Consider the following 26,363-nt stretch of genomic DNA (forward strand, 5'->3'; position numbering starts at 1 on the left):
GGATTTAAAAGACGGGTAGATGAGGCGCTTAGGGACATGGTTTAGTGGGCATGGTGGTGTTGGGTTGACGGTTGGACTCGATGATCTTGGAGGTCACTTCCAACCTTAATGATTCCATGATTCTATGATTCTAAGTGAGATGTTTTCATTTGCAGCCTCCAATGAAACCTCGGCTTAAAACTCTGAGAATTTAGTTTTTTAAATTAATATTTTTTTCTCTGGGTTTGTTTCAGTGAGGAGTAATTTATATATTTTATATTAATTGGTAGTGAGAAGACATCCAATTTTGGAGTTGCTGGGTAGGTAAAAAGCAGCTATCATTGTTGGATATTTCCTCATGCAGATAGGAGCCGGAAATGTTTAAAATAATGTTGGAATTGAAAATCACTTGTCTCAATCTTTTTTGCTGCCAAATTGAGAAGGTGGCATTTGTTAGTGTCGCAAATATGCTGGGTGGTAGTTAAGTTAGGAGAAGTTAGTTATTGCAAACTTTATTCTGAAAAGGGCCAACTAAGCTAATAATTGTTTTGGGAATTTTTATTTTTAAGTTCATAAGATTTTATTAAAAATACAGTTTAGTAATGCTCAATTCATCAAGGATTTTAATACTTCTAGAGGGAACGCTGTTAAGATTTCTATGCTTAAAATCTCTTTTCTCCTTGCTTCCAGAACTCGTATGTCATTCAGACACATCTGAGCAAATGAATTATTTTTGTGTTTGTTTAAAAATATTAATATTGTTAGCAAACTACTTTGTTATGGTGAGTTTAGTACAGCATACACATATCTGATATGTGCTTGTGTTAAAGGCATGAGACCATATATGTAGGGGGTATGTTTGGCTTAGTACCAAAGACATATTTTGTTTATGAATAGGAGGGATTGGATCTTAAAAAAAAAAAAAAAAATACAAAGGTTCATTTTCATAATTCTCTACATTGCCAGGCTTTACAAATGCCTGGTTTTGTAAACATTTGATTGAACAAAAATAGTTAATAACGGTACTACTCATTTTAGTCTTGTCTGAAGATACTGTGTCACTTGCATTGAAATTTTTGTGTCTGTGGAAGGGGATTAAGTAACTGTAAGTCTTTGGTACAGAAAATACAACTTGAAGATTTTTCTTCGGTTTTGCAGCGTTCCTGTTCCAGTAGTCAGTCTAGAGAAAATTCCTAACCTAGTGAAGGCAGATGGTGCCAATGTTAAAATGAATTCTGCAACCACTACCACCATCACCTCCTCCTCGGCCTCTTCATCCACCATACCTGCTCCAACTTTGGTTAAATCTGGTTTGACATCGAAGTCAGTGCCACCATCACCAGAAAAGATTCTGAACGGCAAAGGAATTATAGCTCCATCAATAGACAAGAAACACCAAAATGGCACTAAAAGCAGTAACAAGCCTTACAAAAGACTTTCAGGTAAGTGATGATGTAGTTCATCTTTTGAGGGTAGTCCGTCTTTCTTCATTAATATTTCTATAGCTCAGAAATAATGTACTAATAAAATGCTGTAGCCTGGTTTTGGTTTGATTTTTTTACTGTAAGATGCCAGTTTGCATATATGAAAAAGAAAGCTTTCACATTCTTAGCATGTGCAAAATATTTTCGAAGTACACATTCTATTTAGCTTCAAATTAGAGTGTTTAATGTGTTTCTCAACTGGTCAACAGGCCAAATATAAATTTTCAAGGAAGTAAATTCATTAAAACAGAAAGGCAGAAGGCTTCCTCAAGCCATTATGTAGTTTGGGTCTGTTTACAACAAAAGAAAACGTGCCTTGGTTGAGTGACTTTAGTATAGTCATGATCAAGTTGAACAGTTGAGGTTTAAGACATTGGATTATCCACCAAGTCATGATTTTTTAAAGAATCTTCTTTCTTGGTTTTAAATACTAGAAAATCCGAAGAAGAGATGGGAAGTGCTGGGGAAGTCTTAAAAGTCCTGATTCCCCTCCACCCCTCTCCCCCTGTCATTCACACGAGTGAAGACATTTGTAGCATGGAGATTTCAATCTTTCTCAGGAAGGCAGGACCGTGGGGTTCAGGGAGTGACCTTAAATGTAGAAATGCCCTGGATGGCCTTAGGCAGGGCAGTATTGAGGATGCAGGTCCTCATGCAAATCCGCCACTGAAGCACAGAACGCCCCATTGTGGGAAGGCAGAGGCTCTGTTAGAAAGGTTGCCATCCATTGGAAGGAAGAATTATTTTCCGTGGAGTTCCCCGGAGGTGACCCATGCCAGCTGCTGGGCAGCGAGGAGAGAATTTGCCCCTTAAAGCTTGAAAACATATTTTTGTTCAGAATGGAAGGAAACAAAGTGTTTTGAGGGTTTGGGTTTTTTTGGGGTTTTTTGTTTTGTTTTTGTTTGTTTGTTTGTTTTTAACAAAAGTAACTGACTCGAGTTTACGGCTTCAGAAGCTGTGCAGGGTCTATTCATCAGCTGGCAGTACTTTGTGATTTGGGCAGGAACGTCTTGTGTGTACCGAAAGGCTAATTTTGCTAATGGCAGCATGATCTGCATTAGATCGTTGGTTTGGCAGAAAGTTAGTGCACATGATTTCTAAATGTGCACTAGTTATGAACCAAGTATAAATTGTACAAGATAAATGCTTTCATTTCCAGTTAATGAGTGTGCCCTATTTTTTGACTGAATATCAGGTTTATTCTTCTCAGTTTCTCAAATTTGGCAGTTAGCCTATGGTACTGCTACCTTGGCTTGATTCCAGACCAGTGCGAGGTGTTTGCTAGGGCTGTGTGTGGTATGGAACAACGCCATTGCCTTAAAGGATTCAGTACACTGATTGCTTTCATAACTAGTTAAAGGTGGCATATAAGAAAACAGAACCGTTGTTCATGATAGCGTTCCACAAAATGAAAAAATATTAAGAGACAGTAGCTGATTAGGCTTTTAAACCTTACATTTCACTTGCTAAGATCCAATTTGTTATTTAATAAAAACTATGTATTTTGCAGTTAATTTAAAATATTGGTTTCTTTTAACCTATTATTTCCTGTAATGGTTTAGATGCTTAATTTAGCTAATCAGTTCTGAATTCCTGCTTGGGCAATTGAAACTGATACTTTCTGAGATACTTGTTTTTCTCATGTCACCACATACCACTGCAGGGCTCTAGGTGATGTTCGTACCTTTTTTGTACAAGTGCGTGCTGAAATGTGTTCATAAAGGAGAATAATTTCTGTAGGGCCTTCCTTCCACTTGCTTGCTTTTTCTGTGGAGATGACTCCACCATTATTCTGTCTCTAAGCTGTCACTCGCAGTGTCTTCTAGGCTAGGGAAAGTTTCACTGGTGGAAATTTCCAAATAGGCTGGAACTCTGCACAGGACCGTTTGAGCACTCTGATAGGCATTAGTTTACTTTTATATGGTTAACAAATCCACACAATTGATACTTTTTTTTAAAGCTCCTCTGTTGTTATCAGATTTAGAATCTGTTCAGTCTTGCTTCTGATGCCTCACGTATTGATGCAGCAACACAATAATTTAGCAATGATGCAAACAGGAGAAGTCCTGAGAGCACTGTAGATGAATTGCCTGTAGATTGTGTGTCACTATGATGGACTCCTCTCCATTGTTATACAGAACTGTGCAAAGGCTGAGAAAAAGATCTTGGAAGGTCAATGAGATGATTATTTTAGATATCCCATAGATTTCATTTCATTTCACATTAAAAGAATGAGACGGTGACTAGGGGATTTAGGTTTCCCTCAGTGCGCTGCTGTGGAACTGTGCAGCTGTGAATTTTTGAAGCTCCTTAATAGGTCTGACTGGTTTACATCTGTTTTCTTTCTTTTTTAGCAACCTCCGCTCTCTCTCATACCGTTTCCCTGACTGTGGCTGAAGTTTGTTTTTTTTCTTTGCTGAGAGCTGGTGGTTGTTTGGGCAATGAATGAACCTGCCCCCTTTTCAGGAGCACTGTTGTTGGTGAGAGAGAGGAAACAGGTTGTGGAACCACAAAAGTCACTCTGTAGCTGCCCACCATAAGTGGATCTGTGTTCCCTAGTAGCAAACTGAAGAAAAAAAAAAATCTTTTTCCTAAATCTTCCTTAGTTCTTGTTCTCTTTGGGGTGAAGTTAAAGAATGCAGATACCCAGTTTACACCAAGAATATTTGTTATGTTGCAAACAGGCATTTGAGACAATTCGGTTTTGACCCTTCCTCTTCTTTCAGTGAGGTTATAATGAATGCTCTTCACTCCGTTCACCGAACGTGGAGAAGTGGAATCCATTCTGGAGAAACAGCTTTCTCAAGCTGTGCCTGTGCACAGGAGTCTAGGGGTTCTCACGCTACGCATTTCCTAATACAGAGATAGTCAGAAGCTGCATTTTGTTATTGAGAAGATGCTAATCTTCATTTAATGTGTTGCCCAAACCAGGCATGTCTGTAGCTGGCAATTAGATGTTCGTGATTTCTCTGGAACAGTCACGCACGCTTCAGCCAGGAGAAGTGGTTTCCTGTTTGTTTAGTATTTTCTGTTTCTCAGGGAAAGCATGTTGTTTTGTTGTTCGGTAGATGGCAGAGGCTTCCACTTTTTCTGACGATAACTCATTCTGCTGATTTTACCTCTATATGGTTTCCTAAAAACTGGCTTTGCTGTAACCAGTGCTGGAAGTCTTTCTTGGTTGGGACACTCTTATTGACAAGTAGCAATCTGGATGCTCCTGAAGGGAGCACTTTTGATTTTTGAAGTGTGTTTCCCTGTTGGTCCAAAACAGTCCTCGCCTGGTGACTTTCAGAGCGCATTCCACAGCCTTACGATGACCCTCAGGATTTTTCTTTTGAAGACATATTTATAAGTCCATATAGTCTATTTAGTTTGTTTTTTAATTTGTGTTGAAGGTTTTTAGGCCGGTGAGTCAGGAAACTGTGATAGGAATATCATACACTCAAAAAACAGGAGTAATTAACTCCTTTAGTTCATGAACATGCACTTCCATCCATTAAGTAGAAAAAAATCTTTATTATATTTAGTCATACACAGCTACTTTTCTGTTTCTGTTGTGCTGTAAAGGCCACAGAAACTACAACTATTTGTGACAGATTTCAGTCCCTTTGTAGATTTCACCAAAAAACCAGTGCCAACTGTTTTTTCCAAGCTCACTTTTTGGTATGTCTCTCCTACTAGGTCGATAACATAACCATTTAATGTTTGCTTTACCATTTTTAAGTCCATATAGCAGAATACATAAAACTGCTAATTTAGTAATTGTGATATCTGGACGACAGTTGTCTTCTAACGTAGGCTACTTGGCCTCACGTTTCTTCTTCCAGCTATGTTCTACTTGCTGTGATGCTGTCTTAACATTGTGACATAGCTGTGAATTGCCGTCTTCCATCTTAGCTCTGATTTGTTTGTTTATAAAGAATTTTTAGATCCTCAGATTAAATGTTGTATTTGAGTACAGGATGTTTATTTTATCTGAATGTAACACCACTGTATAGTTAAAATAGGCTTTGGTAAATAGTTTATATTCCACTATCAAACAAAAGCAAACCAGTCTGCCAATTAAAACGTACAATGTCAAGGCGTATAAAGATAATGGTAGATTTTTTTGGTGGCATAAATTAAAAAGTGTATGGCCATAGTATTGTTACAGCTCTGTAGTGCAAGCCCTAAAATTATATTAACATAACCTGAAGGTGGTGATGTTATCTGTGGTATACAAATACTAAAATATTAATGAAAATGAAATATGCAAATACAGCATATTAAATATTAATGCACTTTTAATGTTAATCATGAGTAGAACTCATGTAAATGCCTTTTTTTCATAATCTCTGCAAACTTTAAACTCCATGCCTCCCTTCGCTTAGGGAAATAAGAACTAACATACACATTATTTTTACACAGATCTCAGGGACAGATTTAGATAAATTTTGTTTTTAAAATGCCACTAGTAATCTTGCATTAACTTTTGAGACACCATGGGTTGTTTTTCAGAGTTTCCGAGTGTGTCAAAGAAATGTTGTTCAAAGCACTTGCAATATTTAGTCTGTATGTGTCTTAGCCAAACTCAGAAGCTAGACTTGCAAGTGCTGTATTTCACGGCCTCGGAGGCAGCCAGCGTTAGAGAGGGAATTGAACTTGCGGTTATTTAGCTTGGTCCTGTGTTTGGGCCACTCTGTTGAGCACAGCTCTGTAAGCAGACTTATTTCTATGAAGTCTGTGGTTGAAATCCTGCTCTAAATAGTTTGAAACATGTAAGGACAAAAAAATGCACAACTGTGAGTGATGCACATCACACTGTTAAGGGGTGCTGGGGTTGGGAACAGTGGTTCAGGTTGAGCCTGGTTGAATTAAGTACTATCAAGCAAAAATTATAGCTACTCTGGTTAAAATTTCTGTAATAATCTTTTTTTTTTCCCCTCCTTTTTCTCCGCACCCCCACATCAAACAGAAAGAGAATTTGACCCAAATAAACACTGTGGAGTACTGGATCCTGAAACAAAGAAACCTTGCACAAGATCGCTCACCTGCAAGGTATTTTTCTTAGAAGATAAAATATCAGATGCTTTGTTATAGTTTAAATCCTACCACAGTAGTTTGAGAGGTCATACCTGCTCCTGTCTTACAGACAATGGGTATGGTATTCAGACGCTGTCTTCAGGTAATTCTTTTGAGTAATTCTGTTTCTTTGAATCAGAGCATCTGCATTATTCCACTGATACTTCTAAAAAGATTTTTTTTTCTTGTCATTTTGTTATGCTAAAAGCATTAACGTTTCATGTAGAAGCACAAGTGTTATTTTAAATGCTCCTTTTTTGGTTCATGTGTGCAACAGTGTTGAAGTATAGTCAATTTTTAGTAAAAAATTAACATGATTTTTGTATAATAAATTACTTGGAGGCTGCCCTTGTGATAGTAATAAGTCTCATGTCAAAAAGCAGCAGCAATGCAAGACATTTATAATGAACGTTTGTATGTGTATGTGCTGCTTGTCGGTAGAGATGATCGGTTAAATTGGCTTTAAAGTGTATGCACATTTTTCAATCCAATGAAATCAATTTTTCATTGTAAGTTAAGAGCTACAATGATGTTACTTCTTAATATTTTAAAATTATTGGAATTATATTTTCTGTTTTGGAAAAGGTAAGTCAATAGACTCTATTATATGAAAATTGTTGCAAAAAGTAATTTTAGCCTTGATGTTGGCATTTCTTAAGAATGACTTCATAAATTATCAAAGATAATGTGGAATAACAGCTTTATTTCCATAACTGTGGCTAAAGTTGTTTGAAGTAGATTTTATCTTTTAGAGTTGTGGTATATCGGAAGTATAGAGGACTCATAAACAATGTCATGCACACACAAATGCTTTTTAACCACCCTATTTTTAGACTCATTCACTTAATCATCGACGAGCAGTTCCAGGCCGTAAAAAACAGTTTGACATCCTTCTAGCTGAACACAAAGCTCGATCCAGGGAAAAAGAAGTTGCAAAAGACAAAGAGCATCCACCATCTGCAAGGGAAACCTATCAGAGCCAGCCCACACCAGCACAAGACTCTCTGTCAGGATCTTCAGTGAACTCTGGGCAAGAATCTAAAGTAACATCTCCTGCAAAATCTAGACCACCAAACTCTGTACTTCCAAGGTAAACAATTCTCCAGTGTGGAATGTTGCATTCTGAAGGTGCTGTAAGAAATGTCGTAGTCTTTCATACGGCTTGTTTTGTAAGCTTTTGGTATTTCTTTAGGCTATTGCGTGATAAAACATACTAATAGAAGAGTTTCTCTTCGCAGTAGAAGATAGACTATGTTTATATTAACCTAAATCTGTCCATGGTAGCCTGTGATCTGATTGGGAATGGGATGACGAGTTGTGTCCACCCTCTGATTGGAATCTCAGACTAACTGCATTTTTTTGCTAAAATGGTCAGTAATAATTAGGAAAGTTTTCCAGTCAAGTCATTCTGACACTTTTAGGAATACAAGTCGATTTACATGAATCAGGGTAGGTACCAGTGGTGAAATTCTGTACATGTATGTAGAATTTTTCTCTGCAAATACTTCACCAATTACATTAATGGAATGCCTTGTAAAAAAAGGTGTAATTTAGTGTAAATGATGGTGTAAGCAGCTAGTTCTTAAAACTATTGCTTTGAAACTGTCCATAGCATGTCTTTCCTCATTTTGAAGATTTTTCTTGTAAAGGACAGAAACAGTCTTCAGGCAGACAATGCAAACTTCTAAAGACATCCCTTTAGAAAAAGTAGTATGATGTGTTGGATCTACTGAATTCTACTTATCCTCTGGTAAACTTCCCATATGTTTTGTTTTATTGGCTGGGGGATTTTTTGGTACTAGTTTTGGCTGGAGCAGATGGAGCTAAACTAGTTGGATTTGTTCATATTTATTTTGTTTCGTATGTCTCTTCTTTGCAGAAGCCTTGGTCAGGATTAAGTGCCCATTTGGGGGCTTTTGTACTAAGATAGTCCCTATTTCAAAGAGATATTTGTTGTATTTGCTATCTCAAGTCTTAGAGCGACAGCCGTTTCCAATGTTTTCTGTGTGTTCATCAAGCCGTAATGAAATTTTATTCATACAATGGCAGAGGTGCACCTTACAGGGTTTGAGTGAAAGGACAATGAAAGAATACCTGTGAATAAATAAAGTGGTGAGAAGTCTGCATAATTCTTGTAAAAGGAGTGACCTTACACAGTCCTTATGTAGAGAGGAGCATGGAGAGACAGGCAGGCATTGGTTTTAGTAGGTGTTACAGTCAAAGAAACAAAGTTGGAATGCGATTCAGTGAGAGTCTGCTGAAGAAATTGCAAAGGTGTAGTGGTAGATGAGGAGGATTTTAGCAGTCATATGTTGTGTTTGTACAATCTACGCTTCTGCTTCTGCTGCAGTGCCTCTGTTCCGTCGTCCTGTTTGTTTTTGTAAGTAGCCATGCCAGAGGAAAGCCTTGCAACCGCTTAGCTGGGAGCCAGCAAGCCTGCAGCTCTGCTGCTGGAAGAGGTTATGTGAGTGCTCCCTGCTCTGCTGAGGCAAAGCTTGCTGGTTTCACTGAAGGTGACTTGGCTTGACCTGGCGGACTTTTCCTGAAGGCCAACTTTTCCTGAGCTCTCGCACCATCTATCCCTTGCAACAGCGACTGCAGCAGTTATTTCTAGCTGATAGACGTTGTTGAGCAATCCCTGCTCGGTTCAGAAAAGGGCACCTGTCCACAGTCTTGGTGGCTGCTGTGTCCCGATAACATAAATTCATGAGATCGAAGATCATCATCTTCAGATTTTGCGCAGTGTGGACATCTCCTCCAACCCTAGAGGTCCATATACATACTTGGTTGTACAGACTGTAATTGAGAATCCTTTTCACACCTACTTCTAATCTGATTTGTTTCCAAGACTTTTGAAAGGCAAGGCACCATCGTACCCTGTGGTGCAGAGGCATTCCCACTTTGTTTTACTGGATTTTAGACAAAGGTAAAGAAAACCTACATGCTGTAAGAGGTCCTCCCAGTTACTTCACTTACTAATCTAGCTGTAGAGGGTGTCAGCTAAACACTCTTGTTATATTTAGTACACTAATTTCAGTAGTATTTTGGTATGAAATAAAATTTCATAACTGGACCCTTGGGATCAATCAAGTAGCAGAGTAATGGTGCTATGTAAGAAGATTATACATGTCTGGTTTTTGTTTGCATTTTTTATATACTTTGCCTCTCTCAAGATCTTAAACTCAACCCTCATGGCAAATTTAAAATCTCAGGCAATACAAAGGTGCTTCTGCTAACATTAACTTGATGTTAACTCATGATGTATTTCTGACAAGACCAAATGTCAGCTATTCTGTATCTTACTGTCCTTCTTTGTATGATCATTTCTGGTATAATTTACTTTGACGCTTGACTCCAGCAGGTAAGTTTGCAGAGCCTTTGAACACTGATGATTTAAATATATATTCTCCTTCTAGACCGTCATCTGCAAATAGCATAAACAGCAACAGCTCTTCAAACCACAGTGGGTATGTACCAGAACTGCCACTGCCTTCCATGGGAGGAGATTTAACGAGCAGATTGTCCAGTGATGAAGGAGAAGCGGATGGAGCTGAAGAGTCTGAGAAGTTAGACTGTCATTTTTCTGGACACCATCCCAGACCTCTTGGGGTATGTGTCTGTCTCTGGCATGCCTTGCCGTTATTCTTAGGTAATTAGAGAGGGGAGAAAAAAAGACGTAATTTAGTAAAAATGTAAGGAATGAGGACCTTACATTCTGAAAACTGTATTCTAAAGAGAACAAATACATTTGACAGAAAACGGTATGGATGGGATAAGGTAGGAGGAGAAGACTGGTCAATGCATGTGACAAACGTTGCTGGGTTGCAGGACAGGATGAGCAGCAGAAAATCAGAAGTTCTAATTTTAGATTTTCCTCTCAGCAGACTGCAACTTGAGTGTAATTCTGCTAAACTGAGAAAAGTTGCATTGTTCTAAATGTGATATGAACAGGTAATCTCTTTGTTGTCATAGTTCTTACGAAACTGGTTATAGTTCTGAAAATCATACGGCAGCAAAGGGTTATTGCAGTGCTTCATTGATTTTTGTAGTCTGGTTTGAAGCAGTAATTAAATACAGTTTATGTGAGTGTATGTGGACTTAGAAGCTATCGCTTCATTCATCTAAAAATGGAAAGTCTAGAGCACGGCGTAGCCCATCTGCTCTGCTGGTGGCTTAAGTATGTGCTTCTCTGGCAGCTGTTTTTGTCTTTCTCCCGTGTTAGCGAGAAACTTCATTGTAAGTAGTAAGAGCTGCCTTGTGGCATTCTCTCTGCAGTGTGAATTTGTTTACGCTGTACAAACCAAGAAGCAATGGGAGAACTCTTGAACTTCCAAGCAGTTGGTTCTCATCAAAATTGAGCCAAGGAATAAAATTAATGAAGACTTCACTTAGGTGTTTTCCATATGTTACGCAGAATGAAATGAACACTGTGGTAACTGTAGCATTGTCTGTATTCCCTAGAGCAAAGGAGAACTTGGTACTGTCAGACACTAGGAAAAAGTATGAGCTGAACATAAAATGACTGTCAGGTGAAATTCTGTATTTGGTTCTTACACAGAAATAAGAATTATTATAGTCCATATAATACTATGATATGAAGTAACCTCCTGCTTCCTTGGTACTCTCCTATTGTACTTCATTTTTGCTGGCTGCTTCTTTATCAATTAAAAACTAAAGGCTCACTGCATGTGTGTCCACACAATTTAAAAAATAATCTAAGTGCAGCCAGTTCTTGTGCAGGCATCATCAGTGAGGCATGGCTGTCAATAGCCATTTTGTTTTAAGATCCTAGTTCTGTTTCAAGGCAAATCCCACTGACTCATCTGTTCTTTGAAATCTTAGCATCTCTCAACCGAAGCAGTTACTGATAGTGCAACTGTTCTTAGTCGATATCAATGTGAAGTCAGAAAAGATGGTGTAAATCCCCTTCAGCACAGTTTATGCTAACTTGCTAAATTTCATATTGAAGCGGACCGTTTTCCTTGCATAGTCCCTCTCCCAGCTAGGTGGTAGTAGTTGACAGGGAAAAGGCAGTAGCTTCTTAAACTACCTCTTAGTGGTAACTGATCTGTATCGCTGGGAGGTGAGGCTAGTTTATCAACTTAGGTGGTGGTTTTAATTAATGTGTTTAACCTTGTCGTGAAACAGACTTAAGAACAGTTACAGTCACCACTCACTGTCCGTTAAGCTGAAAAGTCCTTTAAATGGCTGCTTTTCTACTGCATCAGTAGCTTCTGCTCTCAGCCAGAATTTGTGTGACTTGGTCCCTGCGTGATGGAGAGTTGTCTTGTTTTCCAAAGATGATTTATAACGGGTTTCTCTCCCACGAGTAGGTGTTGCGGCAGTTCTCTACGTAATGTGAGATCAGTAGACTGAACTGAAGAAAGGGGAGATTCCTGATCATGCCATTTCAGTGTAGTAGGAGTTTTCAGGAAGTTCTCCAGAGGAAGCAGTGCAAATACTCCTGAGCTCTGCAGGATTCTCAAAATATTTACTACTCCTCTAGATGATTTTCATACACTGTGAAGAGTGTATCCGATGCTCTGTTGTAGCGCAGGTGCCATGGACGATAATTTATTTTTTTACTGAAATGTCACTGGTTTGTTTGTTTATTAAATAGATACTAAAGATGCTCCCGTTGCACCTTTTTCCTCTTCAGTTATATTTTTATTCCTGTTACACAATTACGAGATTTAATGTGCACAGAATGGTGTAACTGTCATTCTGAGGCAGTAAGAATATTATTAGCCAGAATTGCTTCCTTAACAGTACCTCAGTATTTATATTCTTTCCCTGTCACACATAGGTACCTGATAGTAAACTGACTTGTTAGTGAAGTGTGAAGTATACTCTACACTAAGCTGAAACATTATGCACATATTTCATACATCATGCAAAAAGTATTTATGCTGCAGATAGTGAAATAGATACCTTTTTAAAGGTTTTATATGCATGATACAAATTACAAAGGTGTTCCTTGATCTATAAATGATAATTATTTTATAATGTAGAAATATTTTTTTATAAACAACGTTGAAATATCTTTTCTTTCAGTTTTGTTCATATGGCAGTCGCTTAATGGGAAGAGGGTACTATGTCTTTGACAGAAGATGGGACCATTTTCGATTCGCACTAAACTCCATGGTAGAAAAACACTTGAACTCACAGATGTGGAAGTAAGTGGGATTTTTTTTACACTTGCTGGGTAGTTTAACATTTTTAATTCTGTAAAACTTCTAAATTAAACACTCCATGGGAAGCGTTTGTAAAATTACCTCTGTATTAAGGCATAGCAGTAATACGAGTACAAATTTTCTCTTCTCTGTTAAGGAGTGTGCAGCACAACAGAACAATCTCCTATTCTGATGTAAATTTCTACCACATTTAGAGTGTTTTTTTTTTAGTCCCTCTGAATCTGGGGAGGAATTATTCAGTAGTTCTGTTAACATTACTTAAAAGCATTAAAGCTCAGTGTTTTCTGGGTTTGGAGATATGTTTTGATATCATATCATTTTATAACACACAGGTTAGATTTTGCCTAGATTTTTATACCTGTATCATGCACCCATATCACCCATTCAGACTTTGCTCTGTAAGACTCATGTGTCGTAAGATAAAGAACTCAGTACACGTTTGCCTATGCATAAGATGGAATATGATAGTTTTTTAGTCCGTAGTGCCCCATAGGGCTTTGGGGTCTTAAAATTCTGAGTATAACTTACTATTGAAACACCTCTATATCCTGTATGCAGGTTCCAAGCACTATAGGGTTTGGCTACAGAGATACATTAAAATAGACTGCACTTCTAAAAAAGATGCTAATTCTTTTTAAAAAAAATTTTTTAAAAGCTCATGGCATCTGCAGATAGGATTGTTTTTTTGGGGGTATTCTGCTACAGAATATGCATTCTTCTTCCAATGTAATGACACTAAAGTGCAGTGTTTCATGTCACTGTTTATTATCAGGACTGTGTTATATTCATTGGATGCCAGCCCTTAGATAAACAAGGTTTGATTTTTATTTAAATATATTTTTGAAACACTAAAGCTTGGCTTGTCTGACTAACCTGGTAACTTGATGGTAACAGTGCTACTGTGCTGGGAGACATAGTTTGGAAATGGTTGGGTTTGCCGTAAAAGGGCCAGTTTTATGTCTGTTTAGAGACGGATCACGCTTGATCTGCAAAGGGTTCCTCTCTTCTGCTTCGTAAATTTGGCTGTTAACTAGTAGTGTCTGTTGCCTTCCACAAATAAAACTAATTTGGTTTCCTTAAATAGGAAGATTAAAACTTGTTATCTATTGGCTTTGTTTGTCAGGAGAAGAGATACTCGGGCATCTGAGCAAATGTGTCACTAGTACCACTACTATCATGAAAAACAAAAATAATCTCTGTAGTAGTTATATGATACAAGAAATAAACAGGCCTCATCCTGCTCCCACTAAATCCAATTGTAAATGTTTTCCCAAGTTCTAGCTGTTTATGTAACTTCTAATATCTTAATGAATTCCATCCGTACTTACTTGTCTGTGTAACACAGGAAGCTCACAGTGCTTAACCCCTATTGTATTCTTCTATCGTCCTCAACCCTCCTCTGGACTGATCTTTTCCTGTCTTCCCCAAGCAGGGGTATGCGTAAAGCTCTTATTTTATAACCGGTGCTAGTGCAGCTCTGTAGCTGTGGCTCATCCAGCTGAGACAAAGGGTAAAGGGATGCAAGGCCATATTTTGAGCATGATGATAACATCTACAAAGCGCTTTTTATCCCTAGTTCTCAAAGTACTTTACAAAGGTGGGTAAGAATTATTGGCCCTTCTTTAAAAATAAAGTGAGGAACGGATCTGATAAGCAGCTTTGTTCGTGTAGCAAGTCACAGGCAGCAGGACTTCCTCATTTCTGGCTGCATGGGCTGTATGTAATCCCTTATGTAACTGTGCCATAAACAGTGTTCTGTCTGACAGTCTGCATAGGAAGAATACCAGGAGAGAACACTTGTAATTAGGCTTTGATTTATGATAAAACAGCACACACAGTGCTGCTCTTCTACCATACTTCTTTGACGGCAAGAGTAAGCCTTTAAAAACGGAAAAGGTGGTGGTAGTGAGAGTAACAAGGGCAGAGTTATGGTGATGTACAGCTTCTTAACAAAGAGAAATAGGATTGAACTATGAATTAAATTTTAGTCTAAATAATGAGAAAAGCCCACATGATAATTTTCCCAGAGACGCTGTGGAAGTCTGGTTCTTTTTTAACACTGGACTAGATTAAATAATAGAAGGTGGTGGCTGAATAGAAAGGAAGTTGAATACATTCTACTAATTTCACAGGTAATATTATTAAATTTTATTCTCAGAATAGTACTCAACTAGTTATCAAGCTTATCAAGCATTGTTTAATAGTCTGCCAATTCTTCAGTATCAGTGAAATTAATCAATAACTTACCTAGTTAATCCTGTTTAACCAGCTCTCAAGTGAGCTGTTGGGACTAGCACTGCATTGGGAAAGGGATCAGCTTTCCTCCTTTCCTCTTTAAGCTCAGTGATGAAGTGCTTCATAAACCCCCAAACTGGCTCATTTACTACCCTCATCAAATCTAACCTGTGAGTTTAGGTTGATACTGAAACTGTTCACAACTTGAACTTTCAAGCAAAACATATGCAATGAATGAAACATAGTGACTAGAATGTTTATAGATCCCACCACCAGGCATTTTATTTGCATTTTTTAATTGTGTGGTAACATAGGAGAGGAAAATAGGAAATTAAATTTGTCATAAAGTGATTAAATTGTAACACTATGCACTTGATTGCTACACGGGGCACTTGTGCTGAAGTGGAGCTCAGTTCTGGTTTAACTCAGTTACACAGTTTAGGGCTCACGTGCCGTGACAGAATTTTATAGCAAAAATTACGCTGCATCGTTCTTTACCTAATCATCTTCTGTTAGGTCTCCGCTGCCTTCACAGATTTCATGTGCCTCATTTCAAAATTAATTTTTAGGAAAATATACTTCATGACCCAGCTTTCCCAAATCCCTACAATATTAAAACACACGTGTTTTGGGTTTTGTTGTTTGTGTTAAACCCCAAAGAACCTCATAATGGAATTGCAAGTTTAAGAAGAGGGGGAAAAAATCAGAAGTAAAAGCATTTTTAAGCTGTTGTAGAATGCAGAGCTGATTTTGAACTGTGAATATTAAAATATATGTGATTAGTAGAATAGGAATCAAAATTAGAATGAACTAGGTTTGCCTTTTTTAATAAGTTGGTCCTTCCTGGAGATCATTTCCTACTTGCATTGTTCAGATGGAATTTTTGATGTATCTAAAACTTATTCCCCCCTCCCCCCTTCTCTATTTAGGAAAATTCCTCCTGCGGCAGATAGTCCCATGCCTTCTCCAGCAGCACACGTCTCCACTCCTTTTCCAGCATCGGTCTTGCAGCCTTTCAGCAACCCCAGTGCGGTGTATATTCCTTCAACACCTATCAGTTCGAGAATCACTTCTTCTTCTTACATAATGACATCAGCCATGTTATCAAATGCAGCCTTTGTGACAACGTCAGATACGAATTCCATTATGTCACACACTACAGCTTTTCCTCACGTGGCTGCAAGCCTAAGTATCATGGACTCAACTTTTAAGGCGCCGTCAGCTGTGTCACCAGTGCCAGCAGTCATCCCTTCCCCATCCCACAAGCCATCCAAAACAAAAACCAGCAAATCCTCAAAAGTGAAAGACCTGTCATCTCGGAGTGATGAGTCTTCAAGTAACAAAAAGAAAAAGCCGCAGTCGTCATCATCATCCTCGTTATCTTTGCAGACATCTTCCTCGTCTTCATTTTCAGGGTCCCACAAAAAGAACTGTGTCCTGAACCCCAGTTCAACTTTGAACTCCTATCAGGCTACATCTTCCTATAACAGTATGTCTGTGCACAATACAAATAACGGAACAAGCCCACTCAGTGCCAAATCGGAGCCCTCAGGACGGACTTCCTTATCAAGTAGTTCAACAGACTCAGTGAAACATATGAGCATGGTAGTAAGCAGTATTGACTCTTCTAATCTGTCTGTATCTTCTCTTGTGCACCACTCAGGGGACCACTCCCTGGGAGCACATAATGCAGTGTCTTCTCTACCCCTTTCTTTCGACAAATCAGAAGGAAAAAAACGCAAAAACTCTAGTTCTAGTAGCAAAGCCTGTAAAATCACTAAAATGCCTGGTATGAATAGTGTTCATAGAAAGAGCACTGCCAACCTTATTTCTGCGGTGCCAGATCCTACAAGCAGCTCCATCTCTCGGCAGGTAAGGGACTCTTCCAGTTCTTTTTTTGCAGGTCATGTTTGACTGACTTGAAATATTTCATGCATTATGAAAAGAAAATACTATGTTTGTTTCAGATAGTTTTTCATCACACAACTTACTTTCTAGGTTAATAGAGAAACATATTTGTATTTGTTTTGTACCAATCATAGAAAGGTGCTTTCAGAGTTAAAAATATATATATATATACACACACTTTAAAAAAATATTTTATGAGGTATTTTTTTATTCAATTAATAAAGTAGCCATTTGTATCTTTGAAAGTAAAACTGAGTGTCCAGAATGGAGAAATAATTTTTAGAAATTAACTTTGGATCTTAATTCTCATCTCTGAAATAAATTGTGTCATTAAAACAGGAAGACAAGAGTCAGCATTTCTGTTTGTTTCTTTTCCCAAACTTGTTGCTGATCCATCTTTTAATGTTACGCAAGTCTCCTCATTTCTGTTACATAAAACGCTTGCATCTACCTTTCCTCGTGGGGACAAGTCTGAGGTGCCTGACCTCGGTTGCTGTTTCCTGTTTGAAACTGGAATCTTAACCAGGTGACCGTTAGTGGACATTTGGCTATCTTTTTTAGTGTGCGTGTGTTCAGGGTATTGAAGTCAGTGCAACAGATAAGGTTATGCATTCTTACTTCACTGTCACTAGCAATAGAGCTTTGGCTTCTCTTTCAGTGATGCTGTGTAAGGACAAAAATATATGTGAAGTAAAATTTGGTGGAAAAACTGCCGGTATGATCTTATGATGATCTACTGTTTCATTCTGCTGCTGTGTCCACTGCTGTGCAGTGCACAGAAAACAAAGCTTGGCCCTGGCCACTGGAAGACAAAACCATAGAAAATAGAATACCTCAGAAAATCTAGAGAAAGTAGCTTGGGAGGTTTTTTTTGTTTCTGAACTGCTGTGAAACTCATTTCCTAAGGATATTGCACATAAAGTGGAATTTGGAAACAAAGAGGGTAAGATCTCGGGCAAGGCAATCCACAGGTAATAGCAGACAGAAATGGGAGTGGAGGAAGGGAATAAACAAACTCTAAAACCGTGATAGCAGACAGAATGAAGGTCTCAAAGAATGGCTTAGCAGGTATATTGTCTCTTCCCTACTTCCAGCAGAGGTGCAACTGAGATTGCTTGTTTGGCTTTTAAAAACGGGTAGTAGCATCATCTTTCTATTTTAAGCGTTTTAAATGCGTCCTGCAATCAGAACTAATCTTTAAGTCACTGAAGTCAGTGGAGGATGCTGCAAAGTCTTCATTCTGTCACCCACCTGATTTTTGAAACATGTTTGTGCCCAAAAAGATTAAATTGCCCTGAGATATACTATCTCACATGGGAAGAAAATGTACGTGAAAATTGTAATTTTGGTACAAACATTGGTAGTAGGAAATGGATTGTATCCTCTTTTCACAGTACATAGACTGTATCTGTAGCTAGTACGGTCTGAGGAAGTCTTATAGATACACGCAGGAGGTTCTGAGTTCAAATTCTGACTCCTCTAGTGATTAAATCTGTTCCTGGGGGACATTCTTGTTCCAGTTTGTGAGGTATTTCAGCGTGTTGCACAGTAATGGAAGTAAATAAACCATAAAGAATCAAATTCTGAATATTTGTGAATATGTAATACTTTTTCCTTAAGTAAAAGGCTAAATATATGTAATGAGTGTAATAATACATAGATTGTTAAACATAATGGGTTTATATACATGTACAGGTTGCATACACATATATATGTATACTTGCATATATGTGTGTGTATATGTAAAAGTTGGTCACACCTTCCTCTTATACTGCTGGTCTTGGGGCTACACTAGTAATCAAAAATAGGAGGTAAATTGGAGTTGGCTGTATTTCAGACGTCTGGCTGGCAGCTAATTGTCTTTGTGACAATGATACTGAATTGTATGCGATAACAAAATAGACATTTCCTACTGTTTATTTGTGCTATAAATAAATGAAATTTGTACCCACTTAAGCATATGGGTCAAATAATATTACGTACTCTACATGTGAATATTAAAACTCTGGAGAATACAACACTTGAAATCACTTTTAAGCCCTGCTGTTTTGACTTGCTGTGTTCTAGAAATGCGATCACAGTAAAAATACCACCAAAAAAATCAGTATTACTTAAAATCTTGCTCCTGTTCCCTGAAGTAACTGCGCAAATTAAATTAAGAGAATAAGAACACAGAAAAAAACTCAAGTGACTGGTGATAGGCTCAGGTATTTTTTTTTCTAATTTAATTCAAGTCTGGCCTGGGTAGATAGGGGCACTGAATGGATGAAGCCTAAAGAAGTATAATATTCCCTCTCATGATTCTAGGCTCTCAGCAAGTCAATTTCCTAGTGGCTGTTTTTCCATTTAGAAGATGGACGTGTATTTTATTATGAAGGGGTGGTACAAATATTATAATGGTGGATGTAGAGAAGAAAGGTTTGTCACGATGTTCTGGATGGATAGGAAAGATTTTACAAGGTTCTTTGTATCTTCTTTCTTTAGTCAAGGTTTGTATATTGAAGAAAAGCTTGACATGGCACAGTACTACCTAGAGAACAGCAGCTGTGGCATGCAAAACAACAAGCTAAAGGGAACAGGATAGGCAGAGGCCTGCCCTTTTAATCTTTGTGCACCACGGGAGCTGCCTTCAGAATTGGCTGTAAATGAAAACTTGAAACATTTCTTCTGGATAGAATGTGAATAGAGAACGCTGTTTTAAACAGTCACTGTGAGAAAGGGCAGACACGGAGAGGGAGACAAAGGCTACCTTACGCTATATACGTGAAAGGGCACAATAACAAATGATGTTGCAGAAGGGAAGGAGAAAACTATGATGTTGGTGCAAACCCTGCCAAGCAATGCCACAGTCCCATCTATTCAGTAAGAAACTGGCAATGGCATTTCTCGCTGTTTAGAAGACAGGTCCTTGCTACCTCTCCATCGAATGATTAAAGTTGACGTTACTTGAAGTCCATTGACCTTGTGAATAACTGTTCAAAATCCGGTCATCTGCCATTTGCAGGCAGGTGTCCATGGTTAATTTTTGTCAGCCTTGTAACCCCTGAGGAACTACTCCTCTGACTCAGCAGCTGTCTCCCCTTTTGTATCGCAACAGAAATATACACTATGTTCATGGGTTGTTGTAGAAAAACCTCAGACAGACTGCTCTTGCAGAGTGCTGTAATCTCTCAAGCATTGAAATATGCAGATTGAATATCGCAGTATTTTAACTAAGTACTTTTAAAATGTATGTATGTGTCCTACCAATTTGCACTCGTTCCCAAAGAAACTCTCTGGAGTTTGATTCTTTTGGTTAATATTTGCTTTATTGCGCAATAATAAATGAGGACTCTGTATGGAAGAAAAAGGAGTAACTTAGGGCATGCTATGGTGCTTGGCCACTTGCTTTAAACTCCCCAGGAGTGGGGAAGGTCCGCTGGGGAGGAGTCTGTGACCTTGAGCACTCTGTGCTCTCTCAGTTGCTGACAGCTGCGCTAAGTGACTGCAGTAAGTAGAGAAACTAGTATTTCAGTCTAGAGTGGTGGGGTTTTACAAGCTATATTTCCCTGGTAACTGTTTCTTGTGTTGTTTTCTGACCTGTAATAGTATTTATGTGCCTTTTGAGAGTTTATTTAAAGTATACAGGCTCTGAGAGACAATTACGAAGTGTATCTTTTGCAATAGCAAAATACCCGCGTTCCAAATGCAAAGCAGTTAGTGCCACTTTCCACAGGAAAGGGAAGGCATTACCAGCATCTGCATTCAACTGACAAATATGCCTCTCACTACTGCTCAATTAATGTCTTTCAGATTGGAAAAAATAGCAGTGTAGCTTTGTCACAATCCAGTCCTTCGAGTACATCAAACCCCGTACACAACAGACAAGTAAGTTCCTTTAAAAAAAGTGTACTTCAGTAGTCTGTCAGCAGTTTTGAAATCTTTTACACTGTATAACCTTAAAATACAATTTCCTTATGAATACAGTTCTTTATAGAAGCTGTCTTTCAGTGAACTAATATTGGATTTCTCCTCTCACTTAATTCTTTTTCCAGCTATTTTCCCCTCTGAGATTTATGAATAACAAGTTTTCTGCTTGTTTTTCACCACCTGTAATACACCTCAGGTTGGCTTATGTGCTGCTCACTGGCTGTTGCTTTGGTGATACAAACTCAGCAGCAGCAGAAGCTGTCTACGCAGGATCCAGCTAAGCTAATGTGGTTTTTCTATCCAACTTCCCCTGCTGAGCGAGATGGCAGAGCAGAGTCCCCAGACTGGCATAGAAGGGACAGCATTTAAAAATAGGCCAAAAGTGAAAGCAGCAAAGGGAGAACAGAAACGGGACAGAGAAGACGGGGCACTTGACTATTCAGAGAAACTAATCTGGAAGCATAACTAAGCTAAGCATAATCTGAATTCTTCTTAGACTGTGAGAAATCCTTAGCGCTCCCACCGTACCTGTTTATCACACAGACTACTAGTCAGATAATTATATTAAATTCTGTAACTCGGCTTTTATGTGAGGACAGGTGCTTGACCTGTGATCCAGCCCTCATTTGTCCGGAGGACTGATAGACTAGTTTATTTTTTTAATATGGCTCCTACTGTTTGACTCTCCAAGTAGAGTAGTTTATCAAGAATTTATTATCAGGATCCTTGGTATGAAAAGGTTTCCCACCTCAGCAAGGTGTAAGTCACAAGCAAACAAAAATTCCAGAGGATTTTTCTGTACAACCAGTCAGTATTTTAGAATTCCGTTACATATTCTGGCTAAATTATACAGGAGCAGTTATTCCAAATGGCTGTGTTGCTTAGTTTCTGCTGTGTAGACACAGCAAAAGAATAGTAATGATTGTAGTCATGATAACCCGCAACTGTATCCCCATTAAAAATGTTCTGAATCACTCGCATCTTGAGGTGAACGGCCAAACAGTAAATTTCTTTTTTTTTCTCTTGGTGCTGAATGCAAAGCGGTATACGTATGGAAGACCTACTCTGAAGGGAAAAAAGTGGCAAGTTTCTTCATACTTCTAAGGACTGGCATTTTCCCGTGTGAGACACTGTCGTCCAACTGCCAGTAACAAACATGGGATAAAGCTGTTCTGAAGTGCAAAACTGGTTTTGCTGTAACCTCCTGCTCCTGTGTTAGTATAAAAGACACACGACCTGAGGAGCAGAGCTTGTTGGGATCTGTTGCGTAGATCCCATGGGGAAAACCTAACAGTTCGAAACATTAATTTTGTGGCAGCCTTAGGTAAACAGAGGCTATTGCTGAGCTTTTCAGCTGCCCGTTTCCATAACTTTATCAAACATAGAAGTGCTTGCTTGTTTTAAGCCCCACAAACTTTTCATTGTTAAAAATATGTTTCTGTCAGTTTCGTAGTTGAATATGGAGCTCAGAATACAAATACAAAAGAAAATCAAGATGTAGTAAGTTTTGTTAGCCTTTTAACCTTTTTTTTTAAAAAAAAATTCTTAACGCAGGATTTTAGCGTGTGGAACCATGAATAATGATTACCGATCTAATGAATGCTTGTCACTGTCAATAAAAATCTGAGTTGCTTTGTTGACAGCTTTCATCTCCAATCTGGCAACTGAATAGTCTCTAAATAAAATTTTAGTCTTAAACTGTGCTATAATATTTCTTTATAAAGGTGTTATTAATTAGGTCACAGTAAGTGGATCTGCAAGTATCTGCTGTGGCAGTAAAGGTATTACTGGGGGAAACTGAGCTCTCTTGTTTTTAATGTTAGTATTGTAACCATGATAATCAGGGAGTGCAAGTGAGGCAAGGTCTGTAGGCAGCGACAATCTCTGCTATACACTGGGATTTATAGTTGGAAAAAACAGGCAAGTTTTCACGAATACAAGTCAGAACAACAGACTTTCAACAATGCAGTTTGAAGTAGAATTGCAGCTGTCAAGATAAATGACAGTATAGAGCAGTTACTCTGGACTGCCTCCACCGTGTTACCTGGTCAGGCAACCTGTCGGGGTTGTCTGCTGGTGCAGAGGGGGAGTCAGAAGGGAGGAGAAGGTTGTTTCTCAAGAGAAGGGAGGGGGGTCCTTAACTCAACACGGGGTTGAGTGACTGGGTGAGAATGAGGCATTCGGGAAGTTGCAGTGGGCTGTAAACCCGGTCTCGTTTGAACCTGTGATCGCCTGCGTGCAGTCCTACTGAGAAAGCTAGCTTCCCCACTCACCTTCCGAAGGTGTCCAGTCGGAGCTGAGAGGACATGCGGCAGTGCTGTGAAAGTCACCTGCCACCAATAACTGGGTCTTTTCCATTACTGAGTTGTGAGATAAAGGTGCCCTGTGGCTGTTTTGATTTCACACAAGTAGTTTCTTGTGGTCATTTGCTACATTTGTTGAAGTACACTGTACTCCCGGGCACTCCTGTGGGGGACTGGTGGCTGTGAGGATAACTGTTGTGGGCCTGTCTGCTCTCTCCCATCGCATTAAACTCAGTCAGGTTAAACTAGACAAATTGTTCTCAATTCATGTTTAATTTGAATGTGGCCGCATCTATTTGAGACCTGAACAGGGGCTTGTATACATAAAAGCGTGCCTGTTTTTCCAACTACTGTTGCTCTAATAAAAAAATATTACTAAAAAAAAAAAACCTACTTTATTTTTAACAAACATTAATGGAATCATAGTTTTACAGTCAAATTATTTGTGCCTTTTAATACAAATTATGTATTAAAAGCTTGTTTTCTCCATATTTTATCCTTGTTCTAGGTTTGTAACTAATCGAGTGTTTTTGTCTTCATAGTGCTTTTAGGTGCCTGAATGTGTTAACACTTCAAGACCTCAGTATGCGGTGGTTTTTAAATACTGAGTAACTAGATCATTTTATTAAGGGAAGGTGATAACGTGTGTGCTGTGCGGGGATTCCTTGTGCATGAAAATATGCTGTGTAGAGGAAAAGATTCTTCAGAGTTGTCATCTAATTGCTGCTCTTTATTTGTAATGATACACCAAGTTAATGAACATGAGACTCACCAACGCTTACTAAAATCAGACAGTCCCAAAAGGAAATACGCTGGTTATTCAAAGCAGTTCTTCTTCTTAAAGGTCTAATGTAATCAGTAAACAGGGAGGGAATTTAGTTCAGGGACTCAAAATAAATTCCTGCTTTGAGTTCTGTCAGACGCAGACGTTACTAAAATATTACATACTGAAAGACATTTTGTGATTTTGAACCTGGCTCTGGTTTCTCTTTTAGAAGACATCAAACCGGACTGGTAGAATAAGGACTCTTCCGTAACAAGGAAAAGGAACCAGACTGTACTCTCTAGCTCTCAGCAGCCCTACTCCACGGGGTTTTTCTTTTCTATGTCCTGCAGATGGATTTAACCTTTTATGAATTTGTGGTTTTAAAGAGAATTAAATTTACAGAAAACTGTAATAGTGATTTGTTTAGTTTTTCACTTGTATTTGCCACTGATCTGTGCGTTCTGCTTGGTTATGTTTCATGCCTTTTAAAGCTGTTAGCATTGCAACATAGCTCCCTTTGTTTCCTTACCAGAACACAGTGGACATTCCAAAAAAAATCCAGATCATGATTTGAATTTATTTAAAGGATCTCCAAATTTTTTCATTAAATAAAAATTACAGTAATTCTGTATTTAAGCTTGTCCTATGGATAAAAATTGAGTGCATTTCTTAGTAATTTGCGAACAGCTGGGGCACTGCAACTTTAGGGACTAATCCTGACTGGTGCTCTGTACCTACAGCATTTAATAATTTCAGTAAGAATTCTGAGTGTTCAGCCTCTTCCAGGATCAGGCTCTTAAGGAATCTATACTTCAGTCAATGCAGAGAGGATTTTTGCACCAAACTGTAATTAATGTTATCAGGGGCTCGACATGTAAAATCCCCCTATCTTGGTGGATTTCGGGACACTTGAGGTCATAGCACTTGATAACTTCAGTAAACAGTTTGGGTTTGCAAGGACAGCAGTTGAGCAGATTGGCTTGCATTAATAGAATTGCACTGACAGTGTTTCTTATAGGATTACTGAATAATTTTTTAATAAAATATAGATTTTATAATCAGGAAGCCAATACTAGGTACTGGAACAATAGTACAGAGGAGTTAATTTTTATTTCTACAGTGTTAAAAGTGCACTTATATGCTGGTTTATTTACATCTTGGGGAAAGGCGAGAGACTGCAAATAGGGAGATTATTACTACTTTCTTTTTTAAAAAAAGAAGGCTTAAGGCAAATTTTAAGACTAAAAATGTTTAAGCAATTATAAACAAGGCTAGACCCTTTGAAAAAAGTTTAGAAATATTCTTAAAATAAATTTTTATAGTGTTAATTTTGTAATAATTTATGTTTTGCTATACTTCAGAGCTAACTGACCGGTATAGTTTCAGAAACAGTATGAAACTTAGGAAAGTTTAAGCAATGTTTATATTTTTAAAATGTTCTTTGAATTATGTTTTTATTGTACATTTCTTCAGACTGAAAAATGTGTACATATCTTTGTTATTTTTGCACAATTTTTGTCTTGTTCAGTTTTAGGAGCAGTACTATGTTGATTTTTTTAATTTATTTTGAGTTATAAAACTGCAGGAGTTTAAAAATCTCAGTAACAAAGTCATCCTCTGTAATCAATGAACTGCTATTTCTAGTTGTTGAGGGAAAACGGTGGTTGTGAGATTCAGTGGTTGCTTCTGAGAAATAATGCTAATCAATGACCGAAGGAGCAATTTTGTAGTTCTAGGAAGCTTTAGCTCTTTCCATGCATCTTTTAATTGGAAAGCTGGAATATGGAGCCTGTCCTTTGAATGCTGCTTAATTTTTTTTTCAACTGGCTTACACCTGACAGCATTTCAGGCAAGTTAAGCACCAAGTAAAATCCCACAGTGTTCTTTCATCATCAAAGAATCATTATTTAATTATCTGTATCAAAGATTTCAGCCTGAGAAGTGAAATGGAAGTAAACATTTGAAAAAAATGGATACAAACTGGACCAGCCTATAATGCATTATTAGTGTAGCATTCACTCGTAGTTCTTTTTCTTCCCCATTTGCCTGAAAATCTTGTGATTTGTTTCCAGCAATAGAGGCTCAGAAGCTTTGGTTGTTACACATACGCAATGCATAGGCCCGTCAGCCATAAAAAGCGACTTGGATAACTTGTATGCCTTCTTTTGTATTGATGTAACAATTGTAAATAGTGCTGATCGACCTTTGTAGAGAATAGTTTATACAGCATATTCTATTATTGCTGATTCTCAGTGAACTATTGTTTTAAAAAAAAGAAGAAAAAAAGAAATTTTTCTATTTACACCTTATATTTTGTTATGCTGTTGACCCATGGCACTTTAACAAAACTCTGTGGGTTTTGCATAGCTGGTCAGTCATGGGATATATTAAATAACTGTTGTTGCACAGAAATGAATTTGCACCTGCTATATTGTGCTTTCCTACTACAGATTTTAGAACCTTTTCCAGAAGACTTTTGAAGAAAGCATGTCCAATCATTCTAAGAAAAAAAAAAAATGCCATA

The 26,363-nt window shown here is 38.1% G+C and overlaps 1 protein-coding gene across 1 annotated transcript in view; it reads left to right on the top strand.

Annotated features, from left to right (window-relative positions):
• ATXN7L1 (ataxin 7-like 1) overlaps positions 1–26,114 on the top strand; it is a 123,459-nt gene extending 97,345 nt beyond the window's left edge. The window contains exons 4-11 of the mRNA XM_009328324.1: positions 1,138–1,421; positions 6,418–6,500; positions 7,358–7,614; positions 9,941–10,133; positions 12,579–12,700; positions 15,883–16,825; positions 20,654–20,728; positions 24,069–26,114. Of these exons, the coding sequence (XP_009326599.1) occupies positions 1,138–1,421; positions 6,418–6,500; positions 7,358–7,614; positions 9,941–10,133; positions 12,579–12,700; positions 15,883–16,825; positions 20,654–20,728; positions 24,069–24,110 (1,999 nt within the window). The 3' untranslated portion in view covers positions 24,111–26,114. The remainder of the gene's footprint in view (positions 1–1,137; positions 1,422–6,417; positions 6,501–7,357; positions 7,615–9,940; positions 10,134–12,578; positions 12,701–15,882; positions 16,826–20,653; positions 20,729–24,068) is intronic.
• The last annotated feature ends 249 nt before the right edge of the window (positions 26,115–26,363 follow it).

Source organism: Pygoscelis adeliae, unplaced genomic scaffold (genome assembly GCF_000699105.1).
Source record: "Pygoscelis adeliae isolate BGI_AS28 unplaced genomic scaffold, ASM69910v1 Scaffold267, whole genome shotgun sequence".
NCBI lineage: Eukaryota > Metazoa > Chordata > Aves > Sphenisciformes > Spheniscidae > Pygoscelis > Pygoscelis adeliae.